At 36.0% G+C, this 21,959-nt stretch overlaps 1 protein-coding gene across 4 annotated transcripts in view; it reads right to left on the reverse strand.

Annotated features, from left to right (window-relative positions):
• ARHGEF12 (Rho guanine nucleotide exchange factor 12) overlaps nt 1-21,959 on the reverse strand; it is a 150,098-nt gene that overhangs the window by 71,233 nt on the left and 56,906 nt on the right. For 3 of the 4 annotated variants that reach the window (XM_038535889.1, XM_038535887.1, XM_038535886.1), the window contains exons 2-4: nt 7,643-7,666; nt 6,228-6,313; nt 4,592-4,648 (exon numbers count right to left, since the gene is read on the reverse strand). In XM_038535889.1, the coding sequence (XP_038391817.1) occupies nt 4,592-4,648; nt 6,228-6,313; nt 7,643-7,666 (167 nt within the window). The remainder of the gene's footprint in view (nt 1-4,591; nt 4,649-6,227; nt 6,314-7,642; nt 7,667-21,959) is intronic. The other variant, XM_038535888.1, reaches the window with a different exon arrangement.

Here is a 21,959-nt window from a genome sequence, read left to right on the forward strand (position 1 = left end):
CAGACATACATGTTTTATGAGTAAGACCTCAGATAATCCTTTGATTAAGAAGCTTCTGGATTCTAAATGTACAATGCTGCCAAGCAAGAGGAAGCTTTAACTTCCAAGTGGGCTGATTTCATCCTTTTAGACTATTACCAGCAGCAAGTCTCTTTTCTAAGTTACATTTTCTTATACCTTAAAATCTTTCTGAAGAGAAGAAAAATCCAATCAAGATGAGTCAACATTGTATTCTATTAGTTCTCCTTACTAAAATGCTTCACTCTAATATCAATAATCATTCATTCAAAATTCATTTAACGAGAGCCTCTGCTGTGTCAGGCATTGTGGGAGATGCAAAGATGGGTAGAAACACAAATAACTAGATACAAAGCAGGATGTCAGAGGTCAGACAACAGAGAAGGGGGCAAACCTAGGAAAGTCCTGTGTTGGAGGCAGTATGTGAACTGGGCCTTGTAGGATGGGGAGTTATAGGGGGTAAGCCATTCAAGACAATGGGAATGGCATGAGCAAAGAAAGAACCCCCAAGCCATATTTGGAAAGGGAAAATGTGGAGGAGCGGCTGGTGCCTTTAGGTAAATGGTAGTAGAAGTAATAGGAGTGGATTAAGAGAGAATGATAAACCAGAAACAAATTATAGCACAACTTAATTAACCATTTGTACTTGCCTCATAAGTGAATGACCAAATCCTTACTTTAATAAAATATATCTAATGGAGAAAGGGAAGGGAATCACTGTGAAATTAAAGTGAAAGAAAGTGGTAGAATCAATGGTGCCTGGCAAACCGCTGAGGACAGGGAAAGGCAGTAGTCAGAGAAAACTTTAAGAAACCAAGACAAGGGGAATGGCAGAAAGGCAGTGCCATGAAAAGAATGGTGGGAATCATGAGAAAGATGGATTTCTAGCCACAGGGAAAAATGATGAATTTCACACTGGTCATTCTGAATTTGAAAGATGGTTAGGGTGGAAGTATTCAGTAAACAGTTAAAAATATAAGACTGGAAACAGCAGAAGAGATCAAGGACAGAAACGCAGGCCATGCCTCCATCTATAAAAGGGGAAAAGCAGCCAAGTACAGAAAAGACAAAACAGTTGCAGAGAGAAAAGAACCAGATTGATGTAATATTACAGGAGCCAAAAAAGGGCATCAGCATTGCCAATCTGTTCAGAGGAAGGTGAGAACTGAGAAAAAGTTAACAGATTTCAAGCAGGATCTTTTGATTCACCTTCCAGATAGCATGTGTTCAGAAGTCAGACTTCAAGAGGTTAAGAGGCGAGGGATCTATGAGGACTTAGAAGGTTCATGCTGCAGAATGCTCTCTGCCAGGCTGAAGAAAGCAGAAAGAGCTTGATGACTTTCACCTTTATACATCTGAGAAAACTGAATTGAAAAAAGGTAAGATTTTTTAAAAAATATATTCTGAAGGAATATATTCCAGAAAACCAGGAATGTGCAAGTATTAGCAGTTTGCTTCTGCCATGGACTGCTATTTACGCCCCCTTCCAAATTTACACACTGAACCTTAACCCCTAATATTAACGTAATGGTATTTGGAGGCAGGGCTTTAGGGAGGTAATTAGAATTAGATGAGGTCATAAGAGTGGGGCCTCCCCCTTGGGACACCCAGGTGGCTCAGTGGTTGAGCATCTGCCTTTGGCTCAGGGCATAATCCTGGAGTCCTGGGATGGAGTCCCACATCGGGCTCCCTGTAGGGGGCCTGCTTCTCCCTCTGCCTGTGTCTCTGCCTCTCTCTCTGTGTCCCTCAAGAATAAATATCTAAAATGTTTTTTAAAAAATTGAAAAAAAGAATGGGGCCCTCATGATGCGGTTAGTGTCCTTTTATAAGAAGAGACACCAGAAAGACTTCTCTCTCTACATGTACTTGCACCAAAGAAGGACGATGTGAGCACAAAGCAAAAAGGTAGCTGTCTGCAAGCCAGGAAAGAGCTCTCACCAGAACCTGGCACCCTGATCTCATCTTTCTACCCTCTAAAAGTGAGAGAAAATACATTCTGTTATTTAAGCCAAGTCTCTGGTATTTTGTTATAAGAACCCCAGCAGATTAAAACAGTTTCAAAAAGACATAGCTTTTTTGTACATAATACTATCAGCTAGAATCTCTTCATGAATCTAAGACAGAAGGCAGGAAAAGGCTGCAGTCAAACTCCAAATTCCCTCGCTAACTCTCTCCTATTCCACAAAAGTCCACAAAATTTCTCCATTATGATTTTCATGAAAAAAATAGAAAATTAAGTATAATTAAAATTGTAGATCAGAAACATGATCTGCAGGTGATCAACAGATTCCAAAAGGTATAGAGGGAAAAATAAAGAGAAATGGAATAAATACTGATCTACTGCACTGGGCAGAAACTTAACAGAAGAACAACACAAAACAGACACTTGGTTTTCTTTTAAAATGAGCAAAGTAAATGTATCTCATAAAACAGCTCTAAAAACAGCTAGGAAGATTCAAAATAAATCATTTGTAAGTGAAGAACTAGCATTTATCTAAATATTGAGCTAGTGAATTTGACCCCAAGATGATGTAAAATCTCAAGTCAGAAACGGGCTTGTTAAGAGATCCTACACTAAAGCAATGTCAGCACTATGACTCTATTCAATCATAATCCATTATTTCTAAGCTTTTTTTTTTTTTTTTTACTCCCTAGAGATTGTTTTTCTTCTCTGTTAACTAGTCTGAGGAAATCTATTCACACAGGTGATAAAATATTTGTAATGTCAAAGAGATTTCAGTGTGCATGCTAACTCTGTTCTGATCAAGTCATCCCTTTTATAAGTGCTTTTTAAGGACTCATGAGCTTCCAAAAAAGGTATTTCGAGGGTTTACAAGAAACAAACATACGAAGAAACCACACCTTATTTCCCCATTTACCACTTAAAATGTTTCTATTACTAACAAGTGAATGGCATGTCTGAACTAGTGTTAATATTCCTATCACCGAAATATTAACATCCAAATCAAACAGCAAGCTTTTGCATACATACCTATCATCCTATCATCCAAAGCAAACATCCTGGCATCCAAAGCAAACAGCAAGCTTTTGCATACATACCACATATCTAGGAAAATGGTGGGGGAGGTGAAATATAACATTGCAAAGGCTACTGGAAAAGAAGGGAGCCATAAAGATAGTGTTCACATTCCTAAGGAGAGAATAAACCATAGGAAGCTCTTTATATAGAACAGAAAGACAGAGTCTTGAGAAATCCAGAAGCTATTTCTTACTTACGAGGAGCCAAGTACTTTGGAAGGAAGAAAACACAAACTTGCCATGCCATACAGCATGGTACACATTTCGTCTTGAGCTACTGTAAAAGGTTTGACTACACAGAAAAAGGCACTGGCCACAAAAACCAAAGCAGAGAACTATATTTATTTAACACAGAAGCATTTGCTGGTTTAAAACCAAACACCAAGGTCTCATAATATTAAAAAAATATGTGATACTATGGGCTCAAGTGTCAGGAGATATAAATTATAAAATGTCTTCAAGTAGGGGGAGGGGTGCTTTCATGTATTTTTTTCCTTTCATGTATGTCAGGCTAGGAAATAGCTACATCTGGGGAAACTTCCATTTGGTAGAATTTTGGCTCTTTTAGAGAAGACCTGATTTTCCTTTGAGGCCAAATTTGGAATCTTTTTAAAATGAAATAACTTATTAGTCTCTCAGAGATGATTTTAGAAGTCATGGTTCCAAGCAGTGCTTCTCCTATTCGCTTTTCTCAAAGCACTAATTGGATGCCAAAACAAGGGAAGAGGGCAGGTGAAACTGTGCAAAGGAAAGAGAAAAACATGTATGAACGTCACAAACATGGTTTATATTATCTTTGGGAGACAGAACACAGTCTAGAAATATTAGTGTTTCAATCATCTGTTGCCAAAGTTAACTGTTCAGATTAAACCTGCTCTTTGTGAAAATTATTCTGAAGAGGTATCATTTTAACATCTTCCCATTCAGAATAAGCTTCAGGGAAACTTCTGAAAGGCAAAAACAAACTCTGGAAGCCACAGAAATAAAATACTAAGATATTTCTGCTATTGTATATAAATCATATACAAACAGCATTTCCAGGCGGTAAGGCCAATAAAGAGAAACAAAGAAAAAAATCCAATAAAAATTCCAATGAAACGCTAACACCTCTAAGTCACACCAGTGCTACACTTAGAGGGAAAGACCGGTCGCCATAAAATCCTACATGACCCAAACTTGGCAAATGGGACACGAGAAGAAGATGACAAGAATTCAAAGCCCACCTATGTTATGTGAAGGAGCCCAACTCAAACATATGAGACATCATCACTTTCCCATCATAGGCAAGATGAAAGAGAAGATGGGTCATGTGGCCTACTCTTACTCTACGATGTTAGTTTCTAGCAACCTTCAGTTCCCCAGCTGCAGCCACAGTAAAACCCCAGGCTCCCTTTCCCTGCCATGCCATGCAGAGCAGACACAAGGAAGGCTGCAGTTATTAAAAAAACAAAAAACAAAAAACAAAAAAACAAAACAAAAAACAGCATGAAGCAAGCTCCAAAGGTGCAAGGCTGAATTGGCTACATTAGCTTACCATATATCTCGGATCTACTCTCCTCTGAACTAGACTTTGTCTTCTTGGAGGAGCTATCTGCACAGGAGCGGGAGAAAAGGAGAGAGATATAGAAAATATGGAGACCAATGTAAGGGGAAAAAAAATTCATGGGGGGGAAAAAGAATGAATCATGATCAAGTTAAATCGTGCAAACACAAAGTATGAACATCACAGGTGATAGCACTTAGAACAGTCACGAACAGCACAAGTAATGACATACTTTAAAGATTTATCGAAGAAAAGACAGTGCAATAAAAATATGTTCAAACAAAACAACACGTGAATAGTCTACAAAATATATCGTCTGACAATCATTGAGGTGACATTAAAAGTTGTCATAACCTCATTTTGAAGCACTGCACACTGCTTCACCAAATCTGTCTATGGACATGGGCACATCACAGCAGAGTAATACAGAGGAGGCCAATCTAACAAGACTCTAATAATTATATGAACACAGGGCAGAAACCCATTAGCAAGACTATAACTAATCATATAAATAAAAGCCTCTGAGCCCCATGATGTTAAAATTAGGTGTGAGAAATAAAGAATTCTCTTTTAATGGAGATCCAGAAGCTATACCCTACCAACAAAGCCTAAAATTAATGATTGGGATTTCATTTTTACCCACGACCCAAGATGCAGGTAAATTATTAGCTATTCACTTCTTAGTCTTCCCTTCCTGGATAATATTTATAATAGTTTTTCAAAAGAACAATTTATACTAAAAATATGAAACATCTGAGTTAGATACAAAAAATATACTCTATTAAAAAAAGCATTTCTTAACAAAAATATGTAAAAAGATACATTTCATTTGTGTATCCAAGACCTCAGCATTTACTTCCTTTTGTTATAGGAACATACAACTGAGTAACACTATATGTGTACAAAGAACACACATCAGCTTCAAGTAGCAGAAGCAAAATTATCATTTTTTTTATAAATTAAATACTGAATGATTTCACAAAGGAGAAAGCAAAAACACATATTTTACAACAGGAGTTCAATCTATTTGCATAAAATTAAGAATATAAATAGTCAGAAGTCTACTAGCATGAAAATTTCAGGAAAGATCGACATTACTTAAAAGAGTCTCTAAGCTCAGAATATTTTTGACTGAAGAAAAAGGGATCTCTATTCATTTGCTGACTCTAAAATTAGATGATCATGAATCTCTGATGTGGATTTTATCTAATACTCCAATTTACCATGATCACACATGAATTTTTAAATGACTATAGAAATCTGTAGTAGTTATAGCTTTGATTTTATGAGATGCTACCGCTCATACTTAATGGTTTATTTTAATGCCAAGTCCTTGGTCTGACTAGAATCTCCAAATTACGATATAATGACGATTTTTATTATCATCGTTATTTTTGAATAAAAGACGCTCTACAATATTGTTTCCATAGTGGAATTGTTGAATGTTACAAATGCTTGCATTCCTCCTGAATGCAAAGGATTTATATTATACTGCTGAAGAGGAAGGAGAATCACAAGTAGACCAAACAATAACTCCTGGGTGTTTCAGGTAGTTATACAGCTTCAGCTGAGTTATTCTGAACTGCACTATTCTCAGTATTCTTTGGAAGAACAAACAGTGTTTTACCTGTGGGATCAAAATCATGTGATGCACTGCGCTCAACTTTCTGCTTCTTATCTGTTGGTGACTCTCGGTTCAAAATACTCCCATGCCTAAATTAAAGCAAAGCAATCAAATATTTACTGTAAGCAAACCAAGAGAATAAAATCTTAATTTAAAAACTGCAAGTGTGTCTTACAAAGAGAATCCAAGTAATCTTATACATCCTCATAAATCTATTTTTGATTTATTTTTTTTTCATATTTTTCAAGAAGTTTTAAATTCAGTCTATGCTATGTATAATAAGGAATCTAGTTATTTGGTTATAAAAAATGCTTAAAAATAATAAAACTAGTATTTAGTATTACATCTATTTTATTCCTAGAAAGAACCTAGAAATGGGATTTAGTATTACAATCTATTTTATTCTTAGAAGTAAATTCTTTCAGTAGCTTTCACAGGTTGTTATGACTTCCATTAAACAGGTAAGAAAACAGTGCCTGAAAGTAATTCAACACATTCCCCAACCTGAACCTACATATACTATGGTCAGGTTCAAAATCACGGTGTTAATGTAGCATGGATGAGAATAGTTTAAAAAAAAAAAAAAAAAAAGTCTTAGGCAAGCCTCACTAGACCTCTAGCTACAGAAATCAGGCAGGCCCAGATGACACCAGAATTATTATTTTCTGTATGGCTTACCCAATTATACTGATCAGATAATGGTTGGGCAGCAAATAAGCCCTCACTATGATACATACACTACTAATTAACTGAAATGCCAAGGTTAGCATTGGTATCCTGGACCATGCAATGCAGTCACTAAAACTGATAAAAGCACTAACATAATTAGGAATGATATACTACCTACATTTTAAATAATATTTATGACACCGAGGATGAGAGAGCAGTGAGAACAAGTACTGAGGAAAAGGCATTTAATTCCAGGATATGAATACATATGGAGATATGGCTCATGCACAGGCATATTTGAACATTTTGGATTTTTTCCTTTACTGTCTTAAAGTAATTAAGACTGATTCAGTTTGCCAAAGTTCATTAACCAAAGGCAGCTGTAGTTACCCAAGTGATAAAACACATCAAAAACTGGCAAGCCATTTACACTCCTCAAGCTACTCACAACTGGAAACAGTCACAATAGATTTTAAAATTAAATCTCTTCATAGGGAGTGACCTTAACTATCAATTTGAACAAACTTTTAAAATGCTTATATTAAAAACATTGAAAATGTTATCAAAACAAAGCTGTCTTCCAGAAAAAATATGCAACACCTGTTATATTTTAAATTTGTAAAACATTTTGATATTTTAAACTACTTAAATCCACATTTTCAAAAGCCACAAAAATCCGCCATAATTTTGAAGGAATGCTTCTAATTAAGATTTAACCTAAGCGTACGAAGGGCAACTGAACAACTTACCTTATAGGTTTTTTGAGGGGAAACCTGAAACAAAGGGGGAAAAAAAAGAAAGATGTAGTTATTTCACTTATAAGATTGTTACTAAATTTAGCCATTCTACTAAACCAGAATAAGAGATTTACATCTTATGCTAACTTACCCAAAGCAAGACTCAACAAACAGGGTAAGTATGAGTAAGAAGCTGGATGCTATTTTTAAGTATCTCCTTAGATAAATCTTAAATTGCAGGTGCATTTACCATGAACCGTCACTGAGTATAGGTTCTCTTTGTAAAAATCTAAATACTAATAGCAACAGTTAAATTTATTGAGAGCTTACTAGATACTAAGCACTGTACTAAACTGTTGACACGTGCTATCTAATCCTAAAAGAGATCTATAAACCTATATCCATTTTACAGATTTTAAAAAACTAAGGCAAAGAGAAATATCTTACTATTAAAACGTTAAGTTTTCCTAGCAAGGAAAGTTTCTTCCTGTCCATCACTACTCCCCATCCCCCAAGATATCTGGGTGCTAATTACTCTATGGATCTGTGTCTACTTCCCTCAAATTACAATTCTCATTTATTTGTGTTTAGCATTTATAATAGAAATCTAGAGAAAATACCATTGCAGTACTACCAGTTATTAAGACTATGTTCCAGGGGGATCCCTGGGTGGCTCAGTGGTTTAGCGAGCACCTGCCTTGGGCCCACGGCGTGATCCTGGAGTCCTGGGATCAAGCCCCACATCAGGTTCCCTGCATGGAGCCTGCTTCTCCCTCTGCCTGTGTCTCTGCCTCTCTCACTCTGTGTCTCTCATGAATAAATAAAATCTTTTTTTTTTTTTAAAGACTATGTTCCAAAAGTAGAAAACAAAGGGTACATCTTTTCTTTCTTCGGTTCTATAAGCTATTAAGAACTACTGTATTTCCTCTTGGTTGCCTTTTTTGAAAGAAATATTACTGAGGCTCCTTGAGAAGAATTTGATGTTACACATAAACACTAAGTCTACAAGTGTTTTCAAATTTCCTCCTATTCCTCTTTTCAGGTCTGTCATTTCAGAAATTACCTCAACCCATGGCATTTTATGTGAGTATTATTTAGCCTGGGTAATAAAAATGGGGTTTATTAAGAGTATCAACAAAACTGTTTTAAAGTTATTAGTAAACACAGTAAGAAACAAACATAAAACAATGATACTTGAATGCTATTTTATTTGGCCTGGAGACAGTTTAGTTAAAAAATAATCTCTAAAGTAAAAGTTTAATTACAATCTCCTTTAACTCCTATATAAGCCAAAAGTGATCCAAAGAAAAAGACAAAGAATCTGAAAACTTCTATAATGAGTGCATGTTAACTCCCAACAAAGTTAGGGATAATAAGGAAAAGAGATTCTGGATAAGAGTACACTGCTCTAGAGAATATACTGATGACAAAAGATCATCAAATTGTCAGAAATAGGAAGCCCATCCTTACTTGTTAGGGGAGTGGGGAGGTGGGAATATGTTTTTTAATTTAGAAATGAATATAGAAGTTGGCAGAAAAGAATTCCCAACTGATTTCTACAAAGGATAATACCTGCAGTTAGCAACCTTAGCCACTCTTCCTGATAGCCATTATAAAAACTCCTACCCCAAAACAATGCTGCTTGCGTCAGGGACTGCAACATCCAGGGAGATTCTGGTAAAGAATCCCGGAAGTTCCCAGACTAGTGATTGTAAACCAGCTTCCTGAGCAGCTTTCTCTTATGAGGGAATGGAAAAGGAGGGGAAAGAGGATGATAAAAATGGAATGAAAAGATGAAGAACAAGGACTCCTGTGCAGTAAAATTTGTTTATCAAAATCTACTTACTATATTCTTAAAGAACAGATGAAGAACTTCTCTCAAACAAAAATTTTTAAATCAATACTTTTTTCTACAATCATTAAATGCCACAATTAGCCCAACACTAGGCTGACGAAAGAATTCTGGTGCACAAAATCCTCTATTTTCAAGTCCCTGTCCATTCTGTACCCAATTATAAAACTGTGACAACCTCCTCTGGTGAGATATTTACGGGAAAGAGCTGTAGTTGAATGCTGAATTATATTAGATGTGCTTAATTAAACTGTATGTGGCTTTTGAAAATATCATATCGACGGCTTGGACATCTAGCCAACATTGAACATGTTTGTGCATACTTACATATGTGTGTATGTATGTTTCCAGATGTAAGACAAAGTCCAAGTACCAATATGAAGAACCATGTTTTAAAAAGCAAAGTGTTGTCAGAAATGTGAGCCACTGGAGTAAGATAACTAGATGCTCTTACTTTTGATTACCTATGATACTAAACATACTTGAATGCCACAAATCCTAAACAAGAGCCTAAAGGGTCACAATTACATTTATTCACTTGATTCAGGGTGCCTTCTTCTTTATAAGTTCTGGGCTGTAATATTAACCCCGTATGTAGTAATATATAGAAGCTCCCCCAAAGTTTTAATTTTCATACTCCTCCCAATATGTTATTACAGTGTAAAGGGAGTTGTGATTTTATAATTAAAGAATTCTAACTCAATAAATAATACTTCCTTTAGTAAAACTTCCAGTTTTAGCCAGGCTTAACCATACATATACACATATTTAACTCTATAATATATATACATGTATATGATTTTCCAATCAGGATATCCCTTTAGGACTGTTAAAACAGAAATTCTTTTACATTAAAAAAAATTGCAAACAGCTGTCAAAGTTTGTGTTATCATATGTTTGCTTATAATATATAGACTATTAGAAGTCATTTTTTCCTGTTATAGATTTTTTTGTGTGTGTGTGAGAAAAGAGACAGCCCTTGACATTACTCCTGTGAGAAGTGTCCTGAAAGAAAAAGAGAGATAACACACTCAAATCTTAATCTACCCTCCTCTCCTTCAAGGTATTAGATGGTTTTTTGGGGGTTTGGTTATGATGAAGAATTTGGGTTCAGGATGGTTCTTCATATGGGATGATTGAAACATAGAGAATTCAGTTCAGGATATTTTACCTATACTGGATAGCAGGCAAGTTTTCATTAGCAAACAATGTTAGCTACTAAATTTAGAATTCTCAAAAATTCCATTGTAAGATACATCCTGATTTTAGCAATGTTAAACGGCAGGGTGAAAAGCCCGTGCACTTTGGAATCAATGAAATATGCCACTGGCTTACTGGAATTCATGCCAGTCCAGAGAGTTTCTAGACAAAGAACTCTGCAAAACGGACCACAGATTAAGTCTAAGGCTCCATCCTCATAAAATGATAACAAACGTCAATGCAAAAAATATAGCATTCCCAATACTGTTATAGTCAACAAAAACTGCATGTGATCTCAAGGCCTCAGGGATAGGAGTTCCTCAGGAAAAGCCCCAAAATAACAAGGTTCATAGTCTAGTTTTGCGATTTAAAAGGTGTCCTTACACTTGTACATGTTGCTTAACCTAACAATCATCTGTAAAATAGTGATAATACTACTTCCTACTTACAAATTTGTTTTGAGAATTAGAAAATGCAAAGCATTAAATCAGAAACACTGCTTAGCACATACATAACCACTTAATTATTATTAGCTGCTAGAACAAAAATAAAATCTGAATTTTAGAGACTTCAAATTAAGTAGAAAAGAAAAATAAACTTAAAGACTAACAATGTTCACATAGGTTTTTAGCTCAGTAAAATCCACAGAAATGCAAAATTCAAAGCCAATGATGAAACTATAGGTTTAACTTGCCAAGTCATATAAAATTAACGTCAATACTCAAGTTAACAAACTTCCCAGATGCTGCAGGGTAAGAGAAAAGATCAGGTTACAACCCAAACTTTTAATTTTCCTAGCAAGTAGGGTCAGTGATTTTTTTTTAAGCCTGTGAAACTGTCGACCATACCTGCCACTTAGCAAGAAAGTCCATTATTTCCGTATCTCCTTTAGAGTATCAAGAATGATTAAGGCATTCCATGTCCTGGATATAAGTCAAATTTTTTATTTATCTATTTCCTCAAAATAATTTAAATAGCCTAAAGCACAACACTAAAGTTTGAAATTACTCCAATGTGAATATGAACTAGCTAGCTCTAGTATTATATCATTTTTCACAAAATAACAAACAAAACAGCTAAAAGGGCATTTGTCTGTAATACATAAGTACCCTTAAGTATAGGGATTTAGAACATACTGCTGACTTCAGCTAACTGTTAATTCAATCTTTCTATCTCTGGACAGTAAGATTCATAGAACCAAAAGTAGTAATGACCACTACCACTCCTCTCCCCCCAAAAACACCAGTCATAAATCCTTTAACCACCTACAATTTATAACTGGTCTAGCTTAGAGTCACTAAAAGAACTAAAAACTATGGAAATAGAAGAAAAAAAAAAGCCTGAAATTTATCGACCATTGTACCTTCTCATTAGGATTTAAATCTAAAGCATAAAAAGTTCTTAGCAGAGCTGGCAATAAACATTAGTTAGTTATATCAGAAAGATTCAAACAGAAGCTACAGCTGACAGGATGACTCATGGAGAATTTTCATGGTGTTATTAGTTTTAAACCTCCGGACCTTGCAATACAAAACCACAGAAACAAGGACCAGGGAGTTCAGTTGTGGTGTAAAATCCAAAAATGATTCACTAGAATGTGATGTAAGAAGATCTCAAATTAACTTCTTAAATATAGCTTAGGACACTGCCACTTTTATTAAAGAACTTAAACACATGAGGACCCTTAGTAAGTGGCTCTTCTTTCCTGGATGTACCTTGACAAACCAAATAGTAAATTCTAAATTATTTTAATTGCCTCTGCCAGATATTATAAATTGGATATTCGTTGTTTCTGAACTGAGAAAAGCAGTTCCAAAACAAACAAACAAACAAAAAAAAAAAAAACAAAAAAAATCCCAGCTCATTTATTACAGGCTCTCATTGACAGTCTAGAACAGCATCACTTTTGGGAAAGTCTCCTGTGAGGTTGCTAAATTACTCTCCTTTGAGATCATGAGTATCATCATTAACTTACACAGAGTCTTTTCAGACTTCCAATTATTCACTTCAAAAAAACCAAGTACAGGGAACTGCCAGAAAAATTAATGAGACCCTCAAACTACTACTTAGTATTTTCATTCCATTCGATATCACTCAAACTATCAAATCCATGTTTACATGAAATATTATCATTAAAGAAATATAAACAAACAACCTAGACTCTACAGAAGAATCTCAAAATTGATAAAATAGTGATGATATGTAATTTTCATTTTATAGGGATTTAAATTTTTTATTTAAATTCAATTTAATTAACATGTGCTATATTATTAGTTTGAGATAGAATGATTCATCAGTTGCATACAATACCCAGTATTCATTACATCATGTGCCCTACTTAACGCCATCACCCAGTTACCCCATCCTCCACCCCTCCTCCCTTCCAGCGACCCTCAGTTTACTAGAGTTAACAGTCTCTTACAGTTTGCCTCCCTCTCTGTTTTTGTCTTATTTTTCCTTCCCTTCTCCTATGTTCATCTGTTTTGTTTCTTAAATTGCATATATGAGTGAATTCATGATACTTGTCTTTCCCTGACTTATTTTTCTTAGCAGATAGGGACTCAAATCTTATTTCACAATTCCCTATTTCAGAATCTGTTTGGAAAGCTGGTTCAAGATGGCAGTGTAGGAATATCCTAAGCTCACCTCTTCCTATGGACACAAAACTTCAACAGCTAAAATGGACTAGTTTCCTAAGAAAAAGTTCTGAAAACTAGATGAACATTATCTCTACAGCAAAAGATAAAAGGGCCACATTGAGACAGGTAGGCGAGGCAGAGACATGCTCTTGCCAAAACCCCACCCCAGGCACAGTGACCCACAATCAGAAGAGATCTCAAAAAATATGCAACTTTTCCCTGAGGAGTAAGGGGTTTGTGCCCCCCAACAGGCACCTCAATCCCTGGGTCATGCACCAGAGAGATGATCCCCCAAAATGTAACATAAACAGGAATTGGTCCAGGAGAACCACAGATATGTAGGGAACTGTGAACCCACTCTTAAAGGGCTTGCAGGCTGACTCACATGTCCTGAGACCCAATCCAAAAGCAGCAGTCTGAAAAGTTCTTAGACCATATGCGAAGGAGACCTAATTACTCATCTTAAAACAACTGCCAGAGAGGCAGGAACCTACTGCAACTCTCTCCAACAACTGAAGCACTGGAAAGTGCTATTTTTGTGATCACATTCTACCTTGCTAACACGACCTTGCTAACTTTCACAATTTCCCTCTAACCTGCCAGTGCAGGTTGGTATCCACAAATCCAGTGCCTAACCATGCCACAATCAGGCAAAAGCCTGATTATATCATGTGCCCAGTCTCCACTTCTGGTGGCCCAGCCACAGCCCCACCACAGCCAGCAGGCATGCGCAGCACACAGAGGAGATCCCCCTTGAGAGCCTGGCTCTGGTGAACAGGGATACTGTAATTCTGGGCCCCATGGGTCACCTCCTACAGAAGGCTATTCCTTCAAGACTTGGAGAGGTAGCTGTTTTGCCTATTACACGGAAACAAACACAGAGACTCAAGCAAAATGAGAGGACAAGAATAAGTTGTAAACAAAAGTACAAGACGAAACTTGAGAAAAAGTCCTTAATGAAAGAGGTAAGTAATCTACCTGCTAAAGAGTTCAAAGTGACAGTCACCAAACTTGGTAGAGGAACAGATGAACACAAGTGAGAACATCAACAAAGATAAAACACAAGAAAGTACCAAAAAGAATCACAGAACAGAAGAATACAATAACTAGACTAAAAAAATACACTAGAGGAGTTTGGCAGCACACCAGATGAAGCAGAACTACTAGTGAGCTACAAGACAAAGCAACAGGCTCACCCAACCAGAGCAGGAAAAAAAAAATTAAAAAAATAAACAGAAACAGAAAAAGAAAGAAACTTTAGAAAATGAAGATACGTTAAAGGACATATGGAATAATATCAAGTGGAATAACATCCTCATTATGGGGGTCCCAGAAGGAAAACAGAAAGAGAAAGTGGCAGAAGACTTATTTGAAGAAATAATGGCTGAAAACTTCATTAACTTGGGGAAGGAAAGAGACATCCAGGTCCAGGAAGCACAGAGAATTCTACATAAAACAAACCCAAAGAAATCTACACCAAGAAATATTACAATTAAAATGTCAGAAGTTAAAGAGAGAATCTGAAAAGCAGCAAGAGAAAAAAATTTGTTAGGTACAAGGGAAATCCCATAAGGCCATTAGCAGACTTTTCAGCAGAAAATTTGCAGGGAGAAGAGAGTGGCAAGACATATTCAAGGTACCGAAAGGAAAAAACTTCCAACCAGGAATACACTACTGGGGGGGGGGGGGGGGGATGTTAATTCTACCTGCCCAGGTTAGTATTCAAAATAGAGGAGGATAGGGCAGCCCAGGTGGCTCAGTGGTTTAGCACCACTTTCAGCCCACGACCTGATTTTAGAGTCCTGGGATCGAGTCCCACGTCGGCATCCCTGCATGGAGCCTACTTCTCCCTCTGCCTGTGTCTCTGCCTCTCTCTTTCTCTCTGTCTCTCCTGAATAAATAAATAAAATCTTAAAAAAATAGAAGATAAAGAATTTTTCAGATAAGCAAAAGCTGAAAGTACATCACCACTAAACTGTCCTTACAAAAAAAAAGTTAAAAGGATTTTTTTAAGGTAAAAAGCAATAGCACTAATTAATGCCGGGAAAATATGAAAGTAAAAACCTTACTGAAAAAGGTAATATATGTAGTTAAAGTAGTGGATTAATCACTTATAAAGCTAGTATGAATGTCAAAAGACAAAAGTAGTAAAAATATCTATAACTACAATAATTCATCAGGGGATACATAACATAAAAAGCTGTGAAATGTGACATCAGAAACAAAACATGGGCAGTATAAAAATGTAATTTTAGAATGTATTCAAATTTAAGTTGTCATCAACTTAAAACAGACTGTCATATACATGGGATGTTATTTGTGAACCTCATAATAACTACAAAGCAGAAATTTATAGTATGTATGCAAAAGAAAATGAAGAGAAATATGTACATAACACTAAAGAAAGTTATTAAGCCACAAGGGAAGAGAAAGGAGAAAAAGAAACAAGAACTACAAAAACAGCCAGAAAATAATTACTAAAATGACAATAAGGGACGCCTGGGTGGCTCACTGGTCAATTGTCTGCTTTCCGATCAGGTGATTTTGGGGTCCTGGGATTGAGTCCCACATCAGGCTCCCTAAAGGGAGCCTGCTTCTCCATCTCCATATGTCTCTGCTTGTCTCTGTGTCTCTCATAAATAATTAAATAAAATCTCAAAAAATAAAAAATAAAGTGACAATAATACATACCTATTAATAATTACTTTAAATGTAAATGGACTAAATTCCCGAGCCAAAAAGTACAGAGTGGTTGAATGGATTAAAAAAAAGAAGACTTACATATATGCTGCTTACAGTACACTAATTTCAGAAGTAACATAGAGACTGAGTAAAGGGAAATAAAAAGATATTCCATGCAAATGTGAACTGTGCTTCTAACAGAAAAAATAAACTTTAAAGACTTTAATAAGTTAAAGAAAGGCATTACATAATGATAAAGGGGTCAATCCAGGAAGAAGATATAACATTTATAAATATATATGCATCAACATAGGAACACCAAAATAAATATTTATAGAGCTAAAGGAATAAACCAATAAAAATATAATACTAAACACCAATAGATAAATCATCCACACAGAAAATCAGTAAGAAAACACTGACTTTACACAATACATCAGACCAGATGTTCTTAATAGATATATATGGAACATTCCATCCAAAAGCAACAGAATACACATTCTTCTCAAGTGCACATGGAATATTCTCCAGGACAGATCACATGTTAAATCACAAAGCAAGTTTCAATAAATTAAAGAAGAAAGAAATCCATCAAGCACTTTGTCCCACCAAAATGGTATTAAACTAGAAATCAATTATAAGAAGAAAACTGGAAAAACCACAAAAATGTGGAGGCTAACCATGCTACTAAACAACCATGGGATCATCAGAGAAATCTGAGATATAAAAAAATGCCTATAGACAACTGAAAACAGAAACACAACATTCAATAATCTATGTGATGCAGTAAAAGCAATCAGAAGAGGGCAATTCATAGCAATGAGAACATGTTTCAAGAAACAGAATAGGGGCACCTGGGTAGCTCAGTAGGTTAAGCAACCAACTCTTGGTTTCAGCTCAAGTCATGATCTCAGATCCAGTCCTCTCTTGGGCTCATGCTCAGCAAGAAGTCTCCTTGAAAATTCTCTCTCCCCCCTTTCTCCCACTGGCTCACCCCTCACTCATGTGTGCACGTGCATGCTCTCTCAAATAGATAAATCTTTAAAAAAAAAAAAAGAGTATATTTGTGAACATAAAAAGAATATGAGGGGAAAAAATGCCCTCTTAATCTTGGATGGGTATGCTTCTCAATAAGGTTTTATATAAAATGCATTAAGATTGAATGTTCAAATCTTGTAAACTGAAGTGAGAACTCTGTAAAATTTGTTGGGACAAGCTGCTTTCCCCAGATTTGCCAAAGGATACAAGTGTACTTTTGAAAAAGTAGAAAGTCTTAGTTAGCTTTTTTTTACCTTTCTTATTGGGTGTCATTGAGACAAACTGCACCATTAATCTGAACTTGAGAATTTTATAACAATATAAAATTAAAATATAAAATTCAAGTATTATTCTATCTTCTATGATGTAAAAAAGCTCTACCCAAAATGTAAATTTTTAAAAAGATTTTATTTATTTGAGAAAGTGAAAGAACACAAGAAGGGGGAGTGACAGAGGGATAGGGAGAAGCAGGCTCCTCGCCAACCAGGGAGCCTGGTGTAGGGCTGGATCCCAAGACCCTGAGATCATGACCCAAGCTGAAGACAGATGCCCAACCAACTGAACCACCCAGGTGGTAAATTCTTAATGTATCCCTTTAAAGCACATATATATTTGCAGTTTGTTTGAATTTTTATTAAAGAAAAAAATCTAAGGCATCCATAAAAATAGCATTCCATAGCAAGGAATATCAATTCAACAAGAAAACAAATTATTATGGATTTATCTTAAATGTTCCTTAACATTTCTTACCAAGTGCCAACACAATTATAAGAGGAATCTTATTTCAAGAATCTTAATAAGAGAAGGAAAAATGGTCAGAATTACACTAATACTCAAATCACAGAGCTCTGTTTACCTTCAGGTATTGTACTTGGTATACACTCATTCCTTGAATACAAAGAAGGCTAATTCACCATCATATCTATACCACAAAGCTGAATAGACAAAGATTTGCCAAAAAAAATCACAGCACAAGGAAACACAGCAAATCAGAGAAGTATAAACATGGTTCCCATATACTCTAAAAATGTTCACAATTTCCTTGAACTAAAGCAACACAGGCCTATTTCTTAAAGAAATAAAACCTCATATACTTTCCAGGAAGAACACAGAGAATAAGGATTATGCACATTCCATGTTTTCCACTTATAATTTTTTAAATTATATAAGAAATGCATTATGAGTATTTTAATTACATATCATTAAATTTATATGTCATACTCCTTAGTTGGTGAAATATTTCCATACATAATAAAACAGGCTATATGAATATAAAATATCGGCAAAGACTAATAAAAAAAACTGATCAGAGCCAGTATCATGACAATTAAATCTTCTATATAACACACATTCTGCATTCATAAAAGCGTCTTATTTTCTTCATAGAAATTATTTTTCATTAAAACTACTTTTACTGGCTATGTATATAATGAATGTTAAAATGCAACTTTTGGTTTTAAACTAGAGCTTCTTTTCACACATGCTTTGGTTCTGGCATCAAATATTAACAGTTCTTCAATTCTTCTTAGCTATGCACTTAGTTTATCATGAAACCACATAGTCTATGCCAAATCTTTTTTTTTTTTTAAGATTTTATTTATTTATTCATGACAGACACAGAGAGAGAGGCAGAGACACAGGCAGAGGGAGAAGCAGGCTCCACACCGGGAGCCCGACACAGGACTCAATCCCAGGACTCCAGGATTGCACCCTGGGCCAAAGGCAGGCACCAAACCACTGAGCCACCCAGGGATCCCCTAAACCAAATCTTAATACCTCAAACTTTCAAACCAGCACAAAGGGAAAAAGACCCCTGATTCTGAGGGGAAAAGAGAATTAGTTATATGCATGCCATTTCACACTTTCTTCTACAAGAGTTTTTCTTGGCCCAAAAACACAAAACTAGAATAAGGGGTATACTCTTATCAGTAACAATGGCTCAGCACTCAATTTGGGAAGATGGAGGGAAAGTGTGTTTTAAATATCTTCACATTCCTCTTAAATCACTCCAGAATTGGGAATCACTGCTTTACAATGTCCAGTTCATTTTTAATTCACTGACATTCAGTTCTATTTTTTCCCTTAGATGCTAAAAATGTGATTTATCCTAACACACTTTTAACACATAAGACTACTGATGTTAACTTCTAAATAGATCTGTTACTAATACTATTTTCATAAATTTTCAAGATAATTCCTCTCTCTCAAGAGATTAAGGAATGGGACCATTATCTTTCCAAAAGTTTCCTATAAAGCAATGGTTTTCTACTTTTTAACATGAAGAACTATCTTCTCCAGGTGCCTGGGTGGCTCAGTCAGTTAAGCATCTGCCTTCAACTTGGGTCATGTCCCAGGGTCCTGGGATCAAGCCCAACATCAGGCTCCCCGCTCAGCAGAGGAGTCTGCTGCTTCCTCTCCCTCTACCCCTCCCCAGCTGTTGCTTTCTCTCTTAAATATTTTTTTTAAAGAAATATCTTTATCCCCCCCAAAACACATATACAAACATTTTTTAAGTAAAAAACAAAATAGAAAATAAAAGTCACACATAGACTCAATACCCAGCATTTTTTTAAAAAATGTATTTATTCATGAGAGACAGAGAGAGAGAGGCAGAGACATAGGCAGAGGGAGAAGCAGGCTCCATGCAGGAAGCCTGATGTGGGACTCGATCCCAGGACCCCAGGATCACAGCCTGAGCTAAAGGCAGATGCACAACCACTGAACCACCCAGGTGCCCCAATACCCAGCATTTTTATGAATACTTCTCCATCTTTTCTAAAGATAAAGATTTCTCTTTTTACATATGATACAGATACAGTATATAAAATTTATCTTTATCAAAATTACAGTGTATAGGATATATTGTTTGGTAACCTTTTTAACTAATAAAACACTGACATAATTTTACATCATTAAATATCTCACTACAGCACTGGTTTTAAAATGTGCTGCACACAAGCCTAAGGATTTAAAAGATGCCCCTCAAGGACCAAGAGTGGGTAGATGGGGATCCAGGCTCCCCACATAAGAGCTGCTTAGCCTTTTTTTTTTTAATATAGATGTATTTATTTGAGAGAGAGAGAGAGAGAGACTCTTAAGCAGACTCTCCACTGAGTGCAGAGCCAATGTGGGGCTTAATCTCATGACTCTGAGATCATGACCTGCCTGAGCCAAAACCAAGTGCTGTACACTTAACTGCACCACCCAGGTGCCCCCGTAGCTGCTTAGCTTTTATTTATTTTTGTATATTGAACTTCCAAATAAGATAATGATTTGAAAAAGATATCTCTAAATAAATCCTGATAGCTGCAAAGTAGTTTGAGATATGGATATTTATTTAATTTAAACCATTCTCTTTTGTAAATATTCGGGCTAGGCCAGGTTTTGTTTTGTTTTGTTTTTTGTTTTTTCAGTAAAACAGACATTGTTATAACAAATAACCTTGTAATTCAAGTTATTCATTCCCTCTTGATTTCTTCCTTAGGACTAATTTATCTAGAATAAGGAACCTAAATGGAAGTTTGCACTAGAAGAGGAGTTTGTGTATCACGTAAACAGAAAAAAGAACTCCCTGTTTCCCTAACTCAATTCCATGGACTTATGGAAAGACACAGCAGCAAGAAGCTGAAGGAGCCATTCTGGGAATAGATCCTATAAGATAAGGGGTCAGAGTAACATTATACTTTGGTGTCCAAGTTGACAAAATTCTTACTAAATACATGAAAGAGATTCTCTGTTAAAAGTGAAAACACTGAGCCTGGGTGGCTCAGGCAGTTGAGCATCTGACTCTTGGTTTTGGCTCAGGTTATGACCTTATTGGTGGTGAGACTGAGCCCAGCGTGGGGCTCTGGGCTCAGAGGAAGGCTGCCTGAAGATTCACTCCCTCTGCCCTTCCCCCTCTTAAAAATAAATCAATCTTTTTTTTTTTTTTTTTTTTTTTAAGTGAAAACAATGGGTGGCTTGGTTGGTTGAGTGTCTGACTTGTGTTTTCTGCTCAGGTCATGATCTCAGGGTCTTGGGACAGAGCTCTATGCTCAGTGGGGAGTCTGCTGGAGATTCTCTCCACCTTGCCCTCTGCCCCTCCCCCCCACTCACACTCACACCTTTCTCCCTAAAAATAAATAAATCTCTTTTTTTTTTTTAAGTGAAAACAAAGCAGGGAACCACATAAAAGCGGAGGCATGTTCTCCACAAACTGAATACCAAAAAGCAACATTTGTATTTTATTAATCATAACACCATCATTACATTTGAAAAAAAAGTAAATATAGATGTGAAAGATGCATTACTTATGCACTGCAGGAACTGCATTAAGTACCTATAGAGATTCTCAGTTCCCCAGTGGTAAACATGAAATCAATTCCTAAACTGGGAACTACTACATTTGTTATGGATTGAATTGTGTCCCTCACAAAGGTACGTTGAAGTCTTAACCCCTGGTATCTGTGAATATATCCTCATTTGGAAATAGGGTCATTGCACATGCTCTGTATGTCATATCTAAGAAGTCTTTGCTTAACCCAAAGTCAGAGATTTTCTCCCATATTTCCTCTAAGTTTAATGACTTTCAATTTTACTTTTAGGTACTTTTAGACATTTTGCATTAATTTTGGCATAGAGCATGAGGTATGAATTAAACTTTATTTTTTTAATATGAATATCCCATTGTTCCAGCATCATTTAGTGAGAAGACCATCCTTTCTCCACTAAATTGTCTTTGCACTTTTGTTAAAAATCATCCATAGAGATGCCGGTCTCTATTTCTGGAATACCAAAGAGGTGAAGTTCCCTTTCATTTACATATCAGGGGATGTACATTATCAATATGATTTGTCATTAGTAATGTTAACCATGATCATTTGGTCAAGGTAGTGTTTGCCAGACTTCTCCCTGTAAAATCACCTTTTTTCATTTTTTC

The sequence above is a fragment of the Canis lupus genome, chromosome 5 (assembly GCF_011100685.1).
Source record: "Canis lupus familiaris isolate Mischka breed German Shepherd chromosome 5, alternate assembly UU_Cfam_GSD_1.0, whole genome shotgun sequence".
Lineage (NCBI taxonomy): Eukaryota > Metazoa > Chordata > Mammalia > Carnivora > Canidae > Canis > Canis lupus.